This window comes from Delphinus delphis, chromosome 8 (genome assembly GCF_949987515.2).
Source record: "Delphinus delphis chromosome 8, mDelDel1.2, whole genome shotgun sequence".
Taxonomy (NCBI): domain Eukaryota; kingdom Metazoa; phylum Chordata; class Mammalia; order Artiodactyla; family Delphinidae; genus Delphinus; species Delphinus delphis.
Window position 1 is genome coordinate 34,886,236 of NC_082690.1, and position 15,595 is coordinate 34,901,830.

The following is a 15,595-nucleotide window of genomic DNA, read 5'->3' on the forward strand; positions in this document are numbered from 1 at the left end:
AGCTAAACACATTTTATTCTTTAAATGATGATAGTTTCTTACCTTTATATCCTCTTTGGGAAACATATTTCTTACATTCAGTTTTGTAAAATAAAATAAAATAACAAAAAACTAACACTCCTTTCTCTGGAGTGTTTTATGTTGTGTTTGATCACCTACCTCTCATATTGCTTGGGAGTATCGGTTCTTTACAAATTATGTATCCCCCCCAGTGAGGTTATCTCTTAATGGTCTATCTCCTTTACCTTGGATAATATAATACAGATTTATTCATCTTTAAAGAGTTCCCTATAACATTGCCTAGACTTACTTTCTTTCTTTTTGCTATATCACACTTGAATAAGTGACTTAAATTGTGCACAGATGTCCAGGTGTGGCTTTAATTTCTTTTTATTTTCCAGCAAAATAACTTATTTTAACATATTCATTACTTCTATTATGGTTCTACAAATTATGCATGGTGATGTTATGAGGCTGATTCACTGAATACTAAATATGTTGGAGCAAGCAATTTTATGCTTCAGATGATTATTTATGGGAAAATTCAATTTTTGGAGGATGATAATAATGGTGGGATAGATGTGAGTAATAGCACTGACATTCACAAGCAAAATAAAGCAAAAGTGGAAACAAGCAAAATAAAGCAAAAGTGGAAACAAGCATTTGGGGTAAAGATAGCTTTAAAGCAGTGAGTGGGAAGAAAAGCAGGGAACATCACTAGTTAGGGACTCTCAGATTCTAAACAGGCAATGATGAGGTCTTAGGACAACACACCTGATCTCCAATTTAGTGTGCTTATGGGGCCAGGTGAAGAATTGTAGGATTTTGTGAGATGCCCAAAAGAATTTCATAGACTATCTCTAATGGGAAAGGAGATGATCTCCTAGACTGATCTAGGAGAATATAGATTTTTAGTCCCCTAAATCTCCACTGAAATAGAATTACAGAGTTACAAAAACATATTCCTTGCCACCTAAGGATGTTCCTCATTCTCAAGACTGAGCAAAGTGAACTGCTGAGGCAATCCAATGAAGGTACCCTATAAGAAGTATGGTGAAATTGTCTTTACTGCTCCCATTTTTATGACACACTTGAATAAGTGTGCTTTAAGGATTCTGCTGCTGGAATTGTAGCCATCATTAGAAAAACTTCATCTAGAACTCTCAGCTTTGGTCCTGTGGCCTGTACTATTAGAATGCCTCAAATTTACAAACCAATGAATGGAGGAGTGGGAGAAAGAAGAATGCAGGGTAAAACTATTTTGAGTTTCATTTCACAAGCCAAACTTAGAAACAGCAATATTCAAGCATCCAGGTTCCTTAAATTATCAGGAACCATTAACTTACAAAAAATAATTGTAAAAATAAAATAAGAACCAGAACCTTTAGTTCAGTTTTTAAATCTGCCTAAAACCAACCAGGCAGAAGAGGCAAGCTATTTTTATTAATTTTAGAAAAATAATACAAATATATAATAGAAAATTGGTGATGAAGCAACTCACTTCAAAGGAAAGCTTGAGCTGCATGTTACATGAATATTCAGACAATAGCAACCTGTTTGAAATTGCCATTGAGTATAATTCCAAATTTCTGCATTTTATCATCTCCTAGGCATAAATCCAAAGGCTAAAAGAGCAGAACACAAAAAAGCCAAGCCTGAATTATGTTCTAAACCCTGTTGAATTTAATTTTACTTACAAAGCAGAATGTTACTTTGCCACTTAAATATACCCCTCATGGCCCTGTAAAAATACCTGGTTTCTTGTTATCAACCTCTAAATTGTGTTATTTATTTAGAAAGCTCCAGTTTTAGGAGCATCATTCTAAATTACTAGGCAAGTGCTACACAATAAATACACATAATCTAAAACAAACTGTAGTGAGAGAAGAAAGCAATTTTCTATAAATTTGACTGCAGCGTCGGGTTTGCTGTTCCATAAGCCTTATAACTTTTAAAGGCATAAAGGAAAATTTTTAGCTAAATGAAATATCATGAGAGGCTGAGCACTTTAAAATCTTGATGTTTTATAATAGAGTAATACAGATACACATTCTTGTTATAAATTTGGAGAAGAGTTCAAATAACCTTCTGAACAGAACCATCATGTACAAAGAAATGAACAAGCTGTCACTCACTCAGATATACACTTGTTTCAAAACAACATTTTACTTGAACCAGTGGTGGATGTACTACCCAAAATCAATAAACCTTGGATGACACATACAACTAAAACAAAGAGATGATGAAGCTTACATAGACCTTATATTTCCTGCTCAAGATTTTTATAATATTAATGAATTCTTAAAAAAAATTATGATTGGAAAACACTCCAAGTGGATAAGACAAGTTAATCTAAGATATAAGTTTTTGCTATAGATTGTGAAATTTTTCTTTGCAGAGATCATGCAAGGGGTCTTAGCATGCAGTATTCACACCAGTCAAAATGTGATTGTTTAAAATTGAAAAGGGAGAGATGAGATTCTGGTAATGTTCTAGTTCTCTTAAATGGTAATTTCATGGTGTAATGGTGTAAAGTAATTTCATCACTTTGTGATGTTTTTTCTTTGAGTTGTATACCTGTACACCTATGATTTTAAAATTTTTCTGCAGGTATATTTTTGCTCCATAAAAATGCTAAAAGGAAAGAAAGAAAGAAGGAAAAATGAAAAAGGAAAGAGAGCAGAAAGAAAGGAAGAAGAGAAATAGAGAAAGGAAGGAAGGAAGGAAGGAAGAAAGGGAGAAGGAAAGAAGAAAGAAAGAAAGAAAGAAAGAAAGAAAGAAAGAAAGAAAGAAAGAAAGAAAGAAAGAAAGAAAGAAAGAAGGAAGGAAAGAAGGAAGGAAAGAAAGGAAAAGAAAAAGAAAAAAAGGGAAAATATTACATGCTAAGAGCTGCATTTCCCATACTGGGGAATAATGTGCTAAAAGAAATTAGTGCTGTAGTCATTTACTTAATTCAAATAAGATGTAGCTTTATAGGGTCACAGAATCTGGCAGCCTGGTTCATGGTTGGAAACCACTTAACTGTCATTTCTGCACAGAAAGATTGTGTTGACATTTCCAGACTTTTAAAAAATCCCTGTTAACAGTCGCAAATGCCACCATATTAGGCACACAGTTTTCCTGTTTCACGAAGTAGAATTTAGAAGTTCGTGGAGGAAAAAAAGTGCCTGGGGGTTCCACTAGCTTTGCATTTGAAAAACACATACATAGAAAAAAAAGTGTTGTCTCTGTAGTGTCAAAGTTTCTTTGTGACTCAACTGTTGAAAATTTCTGTTTGGCATTAAGTTGGGTAAACATCTAGTAACAACTTAGTACTAAAGGTGTCTTGGACCTGAAGTTGGCTCTGTAGGTTTTGTCTGTTTCTAAGGAGCAAGTTTCCATGTAATCTTTTCAAAGGCAAAAGGTTAAGCAAAAATGACATATATTGTAAAATCGAAAGTAAAAGGCACAGTACTGATGTGCTCAAAGTCCATGCATTTAAATTCCTTTGTATGATAATTTATGGTGATCATGTCTTCAGACTGCACTATTAGCATACTCACCCCTAACAAGAAGTTCTGCCTCATCTGACACACTGTCTGCTGTGGTCTGTACCCTGCAGCCATATCTCCCAGCATGCATCAGAAGGATGTTCCTGATCATTAAATCTGCAGAGGATGCTTGCTGAAAGAGGGATGAAGTGCCAGTTTAAAATGTTGCAAATCTGCCTAGTTCAAGGTGGTTTAAGGGGAACTTTGCATATTCAGTCAAAGGGCCCATTTTTGGTCTTACAATTTATATTACAACAATTCAGAAATCAAACATACCCTAATTTAAGGAACACATGGAAGCTATGCTTTCAACAATTGCTAATAACGGGTTTGAACATTTAATATTGAATATAATAAGTTAGCAGCTACAATATTTAAAAATATTTAAATATGCACAAACAAATTCATATCTTTAAAAGTACAGGAAAAATAATCAGTGAGCAAAAATTGTTGCTTTGCTATTCAGAGACAGGATTATTTTTGTGGCAAGAAAGCAGTATTGAAAGGAATAACAACACATGGAAATTAATTATGAGGCAACAGTAGTCAAAATATTATCTTGTGTGGCTTTATTGAATGGCTGCTTTCATAAGTACACTGTGGGCAACAGAATGAAGTAGTGCTTAGATGCAAGAGTGCTGGTCCCAAAACCATGTGTTTTCACTTCACAGAGATTTATTCCTTCCATAACCACCACCATCAGGAGTAGGGTCAGCCTGAATCTCTCTTAATCAATGCAATTACAGAGCACAAAGGCACCTCAAAACATTTGATCCTTGTTGGAAGCACGATGATTAGAACACAGTTGAAGAACAACTGCAGTTAAGGAGATCAATAAGTATCAGGGAGATTATCTTTTAGATGTATCAGTTCATGGGATCAGTGCTGATCCTACACTTTAGTATGACTGGTACAACCTTTCATTACTTAATCTTGTCTTTCATTTACTTTAACAGGAAAGATAGATTTCAATTTTCATGAATGTGTAAAGAGCTGATATTTACAACAACGCATGAGGTATTCTTTTCAGAGAATGACATAGTGAAACTCCAATATGCTCTTCAGTTTCCATGTTGCAATCAAAAACAATTCACTGGAATGAGTATACACATGCAGCATGAAATGACATCTTCAAAGAACTCAACACTCCTCTCCAACGGTAGTTGGGCACGTGAAAGAATGTTTAATGCAAGCTATGGAGAAGCACCCCAGATTGGAGAAGCACCCCAGATTAGAGATCTTTAATTTGTTGATGGAATGGGTGAATTATCTTAAAAAATGGTGTATTTGTCCTTATAGGGCAGTGGCCTGATGAGTATTTAAGACTTTAGTTGTTCACCTTTATTTTGAAATAAACTAATGGACTATATAAAAATCATGAAAATGAGAGGAATTTCTGGAAATCTGTTGGATTCTTTTTTTTTTTCTTAGCATTTTCTTAGCATTCGTAAAAGGGTGAGAAGTCATTGGAAACTTTTACCTCTCAAATGATGTGTGTTTCTTTTAATGAATCAATTAACTGTATACTATGTTTTAGCCATTTCTTTCTGGTATTTCATTTCTGGTTTGTTTGTTATTTTTCCTTCCCATTAGTCTTATGATAGGAACTTCTAAGGGTGTTGACGTTTCCTCTCATGAAATAATTGTTAAGACATGGTCTAGTTCAGTCATTTACAAGGGAATGCTTCTTGGTGAGAATGCATTACAATGTTATAACAATAATTTCAAGGAATGTGATATTTGTCCAATGAATATCCTCCACTGCTAATTTCCTTAGATAAAATTGTTACTCAAATTTCATTTTCTCATCTGTACTAGACTAAGTGATCACTTCTTTCAAACCTGAAAAGGAAATTAACCTTAAAAAAAACCTTTGATTTCACTTTGGGAAACAAAAGCAAACTGTGAACATCATAAGCCATGGCTCAGTTTCAAATCTACATAATATAATACTGTCTAAATGAGCTTAAATATATTTACCAATTTATATAGTATGGATCCATCTTAGATGTGAAGATCTCCTTTTACCCATGGATTTCTAAGATGCTCTCCTAGTAGGGTACTCTGTTAAATTAAGAATCAATGTGCACACCATGGGCCTAGAATAGGGCCTATGTTTAATGAAAAAGCCAAGGAGATGCCTAGAAAATCAGAGAGGACTTTACTATTTCCAGAAGTAACACGTCTGAAAGACTGTAGTCTTAGTTACTGGAGTTTTTTGTTTGTTTTGTTGTTCTTTTACTTGCTTGTTTTCCAGTTTTACAAACTGATTGGTGGTAGTTTAACAACAGAAAAAGTAATGATTGTAAGTCATTTTTCAGGCTCACGTTTTTGACAAAATTATCTCATAAAATCACATTCTCGTGATTAAATAATTGATTGCCTTTTTTTCCAGATCTTTTTCTTCCCAAATAATTGACTTCTATTTTTCCTGGACAAAAGTCTTAAAACTTTTGTCCTTTTCATTGAATTGTAGTGAAAGAAAACTTAATGGGATTAAGAAGAGGCTTCATTGAAAATCACATAAAGGTCCAAGGGATTCAGAAGGGTAAAACATAGATTATCTTTTCCATGTTGTCCTTTCCTTGGTTCCTGCAATTAACAGCATGCAATGCTCTAGAAACTGGCTGAAGCTCCATCACCATCATCAGGAATAAAAGCCTACAGTCTATTGTATATCTACTAATGACAAGACTATTGGAGGAGTTGAAATTGTCTCATTTGGGGCCCATTCCTCCTCTTTTGGATTATATCTGCATTATATTTTTACAATTCTAAACAGGGAAGATTAAAAGTAAAATGAATGAATTGTGAACACTAAACCTAAATTACCCTTTCAGGAGATTTACTGATCTTTCTAGAGAAGTAATGAGAAGAATTCATGTGGGAGCCCATTACACTTAATCTCAGCCCACAGTGTGCAGTTCCTGAGAGAGAACTCCCACAATTTAGTGCAGTTTTAATGAAATGGTTACTTACAGCAGATGTTTGCTTTCTTAAGCTTAAACCTCATTTTCACTTTTTCTCTCTTGGGAGTTACTCTCTCTTTTCTTGTTTTCTTTGACACTTGTTTGACACTGCCTTTTCTTTGCTGCTTTCTTTGGCTTTATGAATAAATTGTGTTATGTGTTGCTTCAAAACAACTTTCCCACAACCAGTGCTTAACACAACACTCCAAGTGTTGTGCATCTAGCATACTGCATGCCACATAGTGGGAGCTCAATGACTATCTGTTGAATGGATGAATAAATGAGGGCTCTTTAATAAAGAGGCTCTCTGTTCACTCTCTGTGGGAGTGGCAACACTGCTAAGTCATTTACATTTCTTGGTCACATACGCTCATTAGAGCAGTTGCTAGATTACTGTAACTTTTATTTATGACTCGGAAATAATAGAGGAAATATCATCCTTCCACTCAAGTCCAGTTCTTTATTGGCTTTCACTTGGACTAAGGGTCCTGCTCATCCAACATAAGACTGCCAGTTAAGACTTCCTAAAAATGGAAGCATATTTAACTTTGCTGTTCAAAGTGCCTGTTAACTTTTGCTGCCTTGAGGATAAAGTCCAATTTCCTTGTTTCAGCAGAGGTCTACTCAGAGCATGATTCCACCTCCTATGCTGAATTCTGTGCTTCTATGACATTAACCTCACATTTCTTCCTACACCGGAACACTTCCCATAATTCTGCCTGTTCTGTTACAGATGCTCATTCTTCTTTGCCTGGAAAGATACTTTTAGACACAGTTCAAATGCCTTCTCCTTGGTTAAGCCTTTCTTCATTAGTTCTGCCACTGTTTAGTTTTGCTTCATTAGCACTCTGCTCATGTCTCTGAACTATCACTTGACATTCTTGGAAGTCACGCCTAAGGGCATTCCCAGAGCTGAGCTGGGCACTAGGGCAGCCGATTGTATTTGGGTGAGCTAATGAATGCATGGATGGTTTGCTTCCTTCCTTCTTCATGCCTGACAGTACCTCCTCCCCTCCCTCTTTTTTCTCTTAAAGAAATAAGGAAGGGAAATAGGAAAGACTATGGAGGAAGACAGCAGAAAAGAGTGCTGAAAGAGTATATACAGGTTTTGGTATGACACAGAATTGTGTGAACCCCTGCTCTGCCACTTATTAAATTTTGAACTTGGGAAAATTACTCTATTGCTCAGAGATTCTCTCACAGCTTCAATGTGATAATGCAAGTAAAGCCCATGGCAGTGTGTCTGACACATAGTAAATGTTATCTGTTAAAGGGCACTATAATTGCATTCTTAGCCAAGAGGAATATTTCCTTAATTGGTATTCACTCCTTCAACAAACTGGATATCAATGTTTTCCATAGTTATAGTAAGTTTTCTGGTAAGTGCCTAGCTTTATTTTAGATGTGTGTTATCCCCCCTCTCATGGAATACTACTGCACTCAGAATAAGAAGACCTGAATTCTAGACTTAGTTCAGTACCTTCCTAGCCCTGAGACTCTGGGAAAGGCACTTTACTGGAATAATAATAGCTACTCTGTCTCTCTCTTGAGTATTGAGGGAAACTGAATGAAACAATGTTCATAAATGAACTCTTAGGAAATGCTTCAGAAAGGTAAAGTACTTGTAAAGCATTTTTTCAGCAGGATTAGCAGAATGCTGTACACATAGTAAGCACTCTGAGAAGGTTTGGGGAATGAATTGTCTAAACAACAAGATAACTTGACTGTTATCATAAAAAGTGAATTCATGCTGAATGGCTTACTCAGAAACCTTCTAGGTATAGCAGTCTTTGTGTCCTTATTTAGGGTTTACATAACTTTCTCAATGGGCTCACATAGGGCACTTCCACCATCCCCAGTCCCCACCAAAGACATACATAAACCATTCCTCTCTATAAAACAAAGTAGTACAACATGTAAATTCTATGAGATGCAATTAAAAAAATACCATCTAACATAAAAAAACTGGGTATTAGCTATGAGACATGGATTATTAGATATGATTAATGTTATTGACATAAAATCTTGGATAGTTAAAATACTTTCCTGCTAACAATATTTCTTTTTCCCAGAAAATAATTTGCTTAAAATAGCCTAACATGATAAGAAAATAATACACATATACATTATTCTTCCTTTTACACTTGTATTTTTCTTAGACCTTTATATAATGGGATTTACATTCATGATGACCTGGGTTTTAATATATTTTTTAAGAAAGTTGCTGTTATTAACTCACATGCTTAAATAATTGGATATATTATCTGAAATAGAAATTTTAGTTTCTTCCAGTGACAAAAATACTAGACAAAATGCTATTTGACAGACATTTATGTCTATTATGATGAAATATTAAATGCATCCAACAATGCACTGAAGATTAAAAGTAGGTAAAAATGGCTCTACCATGCCATTACTGGGACCTTGGTATTTACTTCAAGCACATATTCTAAACATGTATTATTAAGTACTAAGACAAATGCAGAAAGAGTTTTTCTTAGGGACATAGATTAAAGAGGAAAAACTAGTTGATGACTCATTGGTGAACTCAGGATGGCTAGGTATCCAAACTGGATCGTTTAGTATTATAAACACAAAGTCACAAATTTATGGGATCAGTCCGCTACCTTGGTTAAAATGAAGATTAGGAACTATGACGCAACTCAAAGCAAGAAATCACAATTAAATTTTAGTACAATGAATTACATTTTATAGATGATGATATTGAATATATGAAGAATATTGAGTGGATGAAAAAATGCTGTGTATATCACACTAGTGTTCCTCTTTTCCCAAGTTGGCATACAGGATTAGAGGGTGTGATATTTAACTTGTCAGTGGATGCCAGGCTTAGGTGGCATGTTTGTACCCTGATTCTTAAGAGATGTCTCTTAACTGGTCATATGTACATTGACTCTCCTTTCCCTAGTAGCAAGGTAAATGGGTATTCCTTTATCTAAGATTAACATAAAAGGCCAAGACAAAAGGACTCTATTATAGATGGAATATTTGTGTTCCCTCAGATTCATATACAGTAAGTCCCCTACGTACAAATGAGTTCCATTTTGAGAGTACATTCCTTAGTCCGATTTCCTCGTAAGTTCAACAAAGTTAGCCTAAGTACCCAACTAACACAACTGGCTATGTAGTACTGTACTGTAATAGGTTTATAATACTTTTCACAAAAATAATACATAAAAAACAAACACACACACACACACAAAAAGTATATATTTTTTCATGGTACGCGGACCTCTCACTGTTGTGGCCTCTCCCATTGTGGAGCACAGGCTCCGGACATGCAGGCTCAGCAGCCATGGCTCACGGGCCTAGTCGCTCCGTGGCATGTGGAATCTTCCTGGACCGGGGCACAAACCCATGTCCCCTGCATTGGCAGGCGGACTCTCAACCACTGTGCCATGAGGGAAGCCCTAAAGAAAACATTTTTAATATTACAGTACTGTAGTACCTTGAAAAGCACAGTAGTGCAGTGCAACAGTGAGCATATAGTGGCTGATATAGAGTGAACAGGCAAGAAATAAAGATACTGTACTACTGCACTCTATACCGTACTGTACAGTAAAGTACACAAAAGCACAGCCACTTGTAGAGGATGCACACACATGACAATGTACTCCAGACACAAGAACTAGCTTATGTGATTGCACATGTGAACACATGTCCGCGTCTTTAAAAGTTCGCAACTTGAAGGTTCGTATGTAGGGGACTTACTCTATTGAAACCTAAACCCTAATGTGATGGTATACGAAGGTGGATGTTTGGGAAATAATTAGAGTATGAACATGGGTGAAGCCCTCATGAATGGTATTAGTGCCTTTATAAAAGAGACCTCAGAGAGCTCTCTCACCCTTTCTGCTGTGTGAGGACACAGTGAAAAGATGACCATCTGTCAATCAGGAGGCTTGCTCTCACCAAACACCAAACCTGCCAGTGCCTTGAACTTGGACTTCTCAGCCTCCAAAACTATGAGAAATAAATTTCTGTTGTGTATAAGCCACTCAGACTATGGTGTTATTTTACTGTAGCCTCAATGGAATAATATAGGCCCTAAGTATGTATACTGTCATTTTTATATTAATGTAGTGCTTCTAAACTAAAAGAGGCATGAAATAGATAAGGTCACACAAGTTATCAGTCTTATGCTTCTTGAATTTATTCTTAACTGCATCCTACCTGTTGCCAAATTTGTCTTAAATGATTACTGAGAATATTTGACTCATAGTTCTTTTATTGTTTATGCAATTGTCACTAATCATTCAGTAGATATTTATTTTTATGTGCTATGCTAAGCTTTGGATATACAGATATAGATTCTGCACTTAAGGAGTGCTTAGTCTAATCCAGGTTTGATGGGAAAAATACAGGATGAGAATGTGGAGTAGCTTCCCTTTCATCTGTATCTAGGTTTGGAAGAGATGTAAAGGAGACAGATGGATGTGTTATCTGATGGCACAATACTCAGACCAGGTCCAGAGAGAAATGTTTTCTCCTCCATGTGCTTCATATAGTTTTAGCAATCATTCTGTGAGAATTGACTCTTAAATTTGGTTTTTAATAGTAGCTTTCAAACCAGCCCTTTATATCCTCTATGTTATGCCCTCTTTTTGTCTCACATTTACCCATATGACATGGCATTGCTAGGTTAATACTTTTTTAAAACTGGTTTTATTTACAATCTCAAACATCTTCATTGGCTATCTTCACCTATTACCTACAGGATAGTCTAACTTCTTACTCAGCATTTGAGGCTGGACACAACCAATCTTGTCTCTCACTTCTAGTGGAAAACATACTCTCTGCAATTTTCTTCAAGTTGTTCCCCCAATGAACTGCCAAAGTCTCTGAATTCTGTGTCACACGTTAAAGCCTTGTTCAAGTCTTATGTCTTTCAGAAAGGCTTAACTGACCATGAGGACTGGCTACATCATTTTTGGGTCTCAGTGCAAATTAAAAATATGAATCCCCGTGTCCAAAAATTATTCGGAATTTCAAAAGACTGACAGCCAAGCTTTACACCAAGTACAAGATGCGTCTCAGTGTTGGGCGCTGGGTGACCACACAGCAGACCCATGAAGTTGGTCCCACTGAACCCTCCAGTCCACGAACGAACATGTATGCACGTTCTAGGCAATGGTGCTCTTTGGAATAAATATCAAAGGAAAAATGCATCTCTTTATAAATTATAAAACACCTATCCTTTCCTATCTTAATGTCTTTACCTTCTCTTTTATTCTTCATTGACTTGCGATCTTTTTTCTCAATGCATTTTAGCATGAAAGAATAAGAATAATTAGATTATATCTTCTTAAGGCTTGTGTTAAAAAACAGTGATTAACTTTATGTTTTATACTGAATATTTGTTGTGAGCCTATCCAGACATTAGCATATTTATGCATTATTCCATCCAAATATTCTTTTTACTTTTTTCTTACATCTCCAGTACAAGCACAAAGCTCACTGATATACCTCTGTCTGCTTCAATCTATTTGGTATGTTTGTGGCAAACAAAGAGACAGCATCTTATGCTTCGAAGAATGGAGATGGGGACTCTGTCTAAACTTTACAGTCCTAGAGCTGGAAGGGACCATGGAGGGACTTTCATCCTCACTTTGAAGTTAGCAGTGTTTTAAGTGCCATGGCAGACCAGTTTTCTTTAAGAGAATTCTAGGCAAGAGTGGTACTTAAACTCACATCATTAATATTATGAGAAAATCATTCTTTTTTTTTTTTACATCTTTATTGGAGTATAATTGCTTTACAATGGTGTGTTTGTTTCTGCTTTATAACAAAGTGTATCAGTTATACATATACATATGTTCCCATATCTCTTCCCTCTTGTGTCTCCCTCCCTCCCACCCTCCCCATCCCACCCCTCTAGGTGGTCACAAAGCACTGAGCTGATCTCCCTGTGCTATGTGGCTGCTTCCCACTAGCTATCTATTTTATGTTTGGTAGTGTATATATGTCCATTCCACTCTCTCGCTTTGTCACAACTTACCCTTCCCCCTCCCCATATCCTCAAGTCCATTCTCTAGTAGGTCTGTGTCTTTATCCCTGTCTTACCCCTAGGTTCTTCATGACATTTTTTTTTCTTAAATTCCATATACATATATGTTAGCATATGGTAGTGTTTGTATGACAGATCAACTTTTTCATGGAATCTCTTCAGTAATAATATTTTATAATCTGAATAACACCTGGTTCATAGGTTGGCTCAATGAGGCAACACTGGTAGAGGTAAAAAGGTGTTAATAATCATGGCAGTAATCAATGTTTTTCCCTAAGAGTGAATTACACCATTGTCTAGGAATAGAATTATCTTACTGTCTTTCACTGTTTATGCTTTTTAAATTACCTCCATTGATGTTACATAAAGATGATATCACTAGTTAGAAAAAAATTTTGTTCCTCCATGCATTAGCTTGTGCTTTCTAAACAGCTAGTAATGGCCTGACCACCAGGAAAGCACTAGAATAATAACATTTTACAATAGCTATACATTTATTTTGAGAGCTCATAGCATATGCACAGTTAAAGTTGTCCATTCATTCATGTAACAATCATTTGTTAGAGTGTCTAATTTGTCTAAACAGGAAACTGAAAACACTTGGCACCTTTGAAGTTATGCCCTTGTCATTTGCTCATAGAAAATATGGATGAGCTTTGACCCAACCTATGGATTTTCTCAACGCAGTGTTTCAGTTGACTGGAGTTGGTACAAGACATGAAATCTGTCATATCTGATCTGCACATGTTACAAGATAAGAGATAAATTGTGCCTTTGAGAAACTCACAATGCAATGTGGGAGGTAGACAGCTCTAATGCAATGTGATGTGTTAAAATAAATAATAGGACAAAAATATCATTGCAGAAAAAATTGATTTTAGTGTGCAAAGAAAAATAACAAATCATCTGGTTCAACCAATATACTTTAACAAGTACAATCTTCAAGAAGTAGATTATTATTTCAACTATGGGCTTTATGACCAAATACTAAGTATTCTTTTGCCAAGCCTAACTTGGTAGTTGTTAATGCTTAGGAACAAGTTTCTGAGTCAAAAAATATCCCACTGCAAGAGAAGGAAATTTGGGTCACAGCATCCATTTAAGCACTGTCATTCACAGTCATGAAGATTCTCATCAACATCAAAAATACCTAGAATTTAGGGAATTCAAACACATCAATGTCAGAAAAGACTACTCAAACTACTGCTTAGATTGTGAGCTACAACAGCAATCTTCCAATGAAGATTCAATCAGAAGAAGAATAGTTCAGTTAAAAGGAAAGGTCAAACTGAATAAATGTGTCAATCAGAAGCCAGCTATGAAAAGTTCAAGGTCAAGGACTTTCATAGTCAAATTCAACTGACATTTTGAAAGTGATTGAGTCATTTTGATACAGAAAACTCATTTTTAATAAGTCTTTGTAATTTTATGAAAGAGAATTCACCAATTATTTAATGTATAAAAATCAGTTTACTCAGATATTGAAAAATTGTCAGAGGCCATAGTCTATTACTTCCCCTCACTTTTCTGTAAATATATAATACTGCTTCTGATATTTTAAGGAAGAGTTACAAGACTCTTTCAAAACTGCACATCTTTGAATTGACTGCAACACCAATGATTATATATGTACATATATTTTGTTCTAAGATTTCATATTGCTAGGGCTTGAATGGTTCATTATATGTGAAATATTTTGTGTGTGCTGTTTATACAAATTAAGGGATGCTGTGTCTTACCCAGAAAAAGGACATTGTTCCATTCTATAAGATTATTATTGCTTTTAGAGAAAATCTTTATTTAGCTTTAGAGAAACCATTTTATCATTTATTGAGATATTATATATACAAATATATTCTTAGCCATAGGAAGAATTCTGATTTGAGATTATTTTTCCAGTTTGGAACCCCTTCTGAATTAAGAATTTTCAAATTCTAAGGACATCATGAGACTGAAATATCTTCCATAAATCAAGCAAGTATGCAATATTTAACAGAATAAAATGTGATTTGGGGGCTATCAAAGCCCCCTCCCAAAAAAATGTTTAGTGTTCACTAAAACTTTTAAAGATGATTTCACTGTTATCAGCTAGCATACCTGAAGAGTTTTTTGGGTTTTAATCTTTGAATATAACCTTTAAAAATAATAGAACTTTAGAATCAGATAGGAACGTTAGGAGTCGTCTACTCTAACCTCTTCACTTTGATGATAAGGGCTCAGAAATGTGACATGAATCATCCAAGGTATTACAGCTAAGTAGGGACAAAGCTGGGCCCACACCAAAAACTCTTGACACCACCTCCACATCAGATCTAGTAATCTTTTACCATATAATGATGTCACTCAGTAGTGTACTTTGACATTATATCATTTATGAGAAAAACATCTGGCAGCATCTATTTAAATTAAAAATAGTTTTGTTCTTTTACCCTGCAGTCTATTCCTGAGAATGTATCCCAAAGAAAGGAAATTATTAACACCCAAGAATGCAGATATTCAGAGTTGTTTTCTGTAGTATTGTTCATTAATCTCTCAAAACAGGAAACAGAGTTAGTATTTACTAACAGGGTAATGGCTAAATTGAGGAATAGTCATATACTTATTATGTACCCACTGAAAAGAATGAATTAGAGATATATCATGTGACATGGAAGAATTAAGATAATAATGAGATGCAGAAAAACATGTAAAGTATGTTTCAATATTTAAAAAAATAATCACAAAAATATCCCTCCACATATGTAAATCTAACTAGGATTATAGTAGGACTGAGGATAATATAGAAGGACATATATAGAACATTAAAAAGATTAACTAAGTGTGATAAATGCTTTCATGGGAGGATAAAAGCAGGGGAAGGTCATCCTAATAAAAGCAGCATGCATGATATAATCTCACTTGTGTAACATGTGTAACTGTGTATGCTTGAAGAGATGCATGGAAAAATGATTACAAAAATTAATGGTGATTACCTTAAGGTAGTATGATTCCAAGGGATTTTTATTCTCTCCTTTCTAGTTTTAGTATGTTTAAATGATCTATAATAAGCTTCTATTATTTATATAAGT

General features: G+C 35.1%; 1 protein-coding gene across 1 annotated transcript in view; it reads right to left on the reverse strand.

The window, feature by feature from the left end:
- The window catches only part of CNTN5 (contactin 5), a 416,285-nt gene that overhangs the window by 132,139 nt on the left and 268,551 nt on the right, over window positions 1–15,595 (reverse strand). Inside the window, exon 10 of the mRNA XM_060018068.1 lies at window positions 3,543–3,663. Within this exon, the coding sequence (XP_059874051.1) occupies window positions 3,543–3,663 (121 nt within the window). The remainder of the gene's footprint in view (window positions 1–3,542; window positions 3,664–15,595) is intronic.